General features: G+C 46.1%; 1 protein-coding gene across 3 annotated transcripts; it reads right to left on the reverse strand.

The window, feature by feature from the left end:
• Positions 1–170: 170 nt before the first annotated feature.
• On the reverse strand, positions 171–2,106 carry LOC110320688 (cornifin-A). 3 transcript variants are annotated; one of them, XM_021196811.1, is made up of 2 exons: positions 2,073–2,106; positions 171–929 (listed from the first exon to the last, which is right to left on the reverse strand). In XM_021196811.1, exon 2 carries the CDS (start codon positions 908–910, stop codon positions 476–478), a length of 435 nt encoding a protein of 144 aa, XP_021052470.1. In that variant the 5' UTR covers positions 911–929; positions 2,073–2,106; the 3' UTR covers positions 171–475. The 3 variants fall into 3 exon arrangements, with proteins under 3 accessions (XP_021052470.1, XP_021052472.1, XP_021052471.1); XM_021196813.1 differs by lacking the exon at positions 2,073–2,106 and having other exon boundaries at positions 476–565; positions 734–910; XM_021196812.1 differs by lacking the exon at positions 2,073–2,106 and having other exon boundaries at positions 476–556; positions 710–910.
• Between the last annotated feature and the right edge of the window lie 202 nt (positions 2,107–2,308).

Here is a 2,308-nt window from a genome sequence, read left to right on the forward strand (position 1 = left end):
CGCACACACACACACACACACACACACACACACCCATCCCACATACTCAATCACAAAATTAGGCATTTTTTAGCTGTAGACCTACTGACCAGTTTTTGTTGTGCTAGTTCCTCCTTCATACTGAGAAAGTAATGATAGTTCAGTCAGTCACTGATACACACAGCAAGGTATGGAGTTAAATGGGCATTTAATGGGGGGAAAATATTGAACATACACTTGTCTCACTCCCCAACCCCTTCAGATGAATCCTGAGCCATTAAAAGAGTAGCCCTTCAATATGACTGTGGGCAATGTTAAGAGGCTCAGGAGCCCTTGAGGATGAGGATGAGAGTCAAATTTTTAGGTGGTGCAAGGAGAGAGGAATTAAGACTGAAGGTCACAGCATTGGTAGCACAAGGCAATGGGACTCATAAGCAGGACAGACAGCAGCCTCAGCATCTGGTGATCAGGTCTTCAGGCATGGCTGTGGACAATATTACTTCTGCTTTGTCTTCTGCTGGTATGGTGATGGAGTGACAGTTGAGGGGCAGGGCTCAGGAACAACAGGGTGGCAGGGCTCAGGCGCCTTGGGGTGGCAGGGCTCTGGCACCTTAGGCTGGCAAGGCTCTGGCACCTTGGGGTTGCAGGGCTCAGGCGCCTTGGGGTGGCAGGGCTCTGGCACCTTAGGCTGGCAGGGCTCTGGCACCTTAGGCTGGCAGGGCTCTGGCACCTTAGGCTGGCAGGGCTCTGGCACCTTAGGCTGGCAGGGCTCTGGCACCTTGGGGTTGCAGGGCTCAGGAACAGGGTGGCAGGGATCCTTGGTTTTGGGGGCACAAGGTTCCTGGGGTGGTGGCTGGCAAGGCTGCTTCACCTGCTGCTGGTGCAGCTGAGGGGGTACAGTGCAGGGCTGCTTCTGCTGGTGGGAACTCATGATTAGATAGCACTTGGTTCTGGAAACAGAAAAGAGAATTTAGTGATTCACTGAAAGAGAAGGTAAACTCAACATCAAGTCAATTTAATTTCAGGTTCCTTTAGAGAAAAAGAGCTCCTCTGCATGTTGACTTCCACACTTGAAAATAAAATACGGTATGATCATTTCTGGACTTTTTAAACATGATTAGCAGAAGTGTGGTTTGCTCTTGTCTGTCTCAGTGGGTTCTTTCCTTACTCTCATTCTCCCTGGCCATGTTATCTACCTAGTTGAAGAAGCTCCAAGGCATAAACGAGCAAAATATAATGACATACACATATAAAAATCTCACACTAAACTATATGCTAACCAAAATATTAATAATACTTTTAAAAAAGCAATAAAGTATGGCTTCTGAGAGGCTTGTGAACCTACACACCAGGACATCTGGAAAGTGGTGTCACTCAAAGACAGCAGCATACCAACCTCATTGTGAAATAGATCGCAGTATGACTTGCAGAGTGACCGCATGTTAATCCATACCCATATGCTTTTGCCCTTTTAGTTTATGCTCTCATGGTTTCCTACATATTTCCTACATTTCTGTCTCTGCCTATCAAATGCTCTTCCATCATAGTTCATGGTGTGTGCTACCACTAATGGGCTGTCCTTGAGCCATGCCTCCCCTGCACAGCCACTCCCCACCATTACTTCTTTCACTATCACTGTCTGTGAATCGCATTTCAATTTCGCATGTCACCTTCTCTGCCAGACTACAAGTATGGTATGTTCCACATTGGCCTAAAATTTTACTTTAGTAGATCCCTCTAATGAATTAAATTTCTCTATTGATATGCTTACCAGTAAGAACTGCAATAATTCTGAAAGCTATCTGGACTGAAGCCTTAACCTGTATCCAGCTGTGAACTTCCATGAACATTTGAATGGAGGTTGCCTTCCTCTGCCCGAATCTCTGATTCCAAGGCTGTCTACTAAGGTGACCAACTGAATCTTCTCTCAAGTTCCTAGACCCAAACTGTGCTATAATGTGAGCAAACAGTGCTACTGTTCTCTAACTGTAGGCAGCACCCCACATCAACGCTGTAATAGACATTGGCTTGGAACAGCTTTTCATAGTGAAAAATAAGCAAGAATTTCCAATCAGTTGCAAGCAGAGACTTACCTAAGACTCGGAGAAGAGCAGGTTCTCTGTTGGATTCTGTGTGAAGGCAATGGGCAGCTGGCTTTTTATAAGAAGAACACCTCCAGGAAACACACTTGCCTCAGATGCTCTGTTTTCCTTTCTTACCCGTCACCTATGACTCACCCTCCTCCCCTAGTTCACCCTCTGACTCAGCTTTAGTTATGGAAACCGCCCAGCTGATATAATGACACTGACAGTTTGACAATGATGTCACC

The sequence above is a fragment of the Mus pahari genome, chromosome 4 (genome assembly GCF_900095145.1).
Source record: "Mus pahari chromosome 4, PAHARI_EIJ_v1.1, whole genome shotgun sequence".
NCBI lineage: Eukaryota > Metazoa > Chordata > Mammalia > Rodentia > Muridae > Mus > Mus pahari.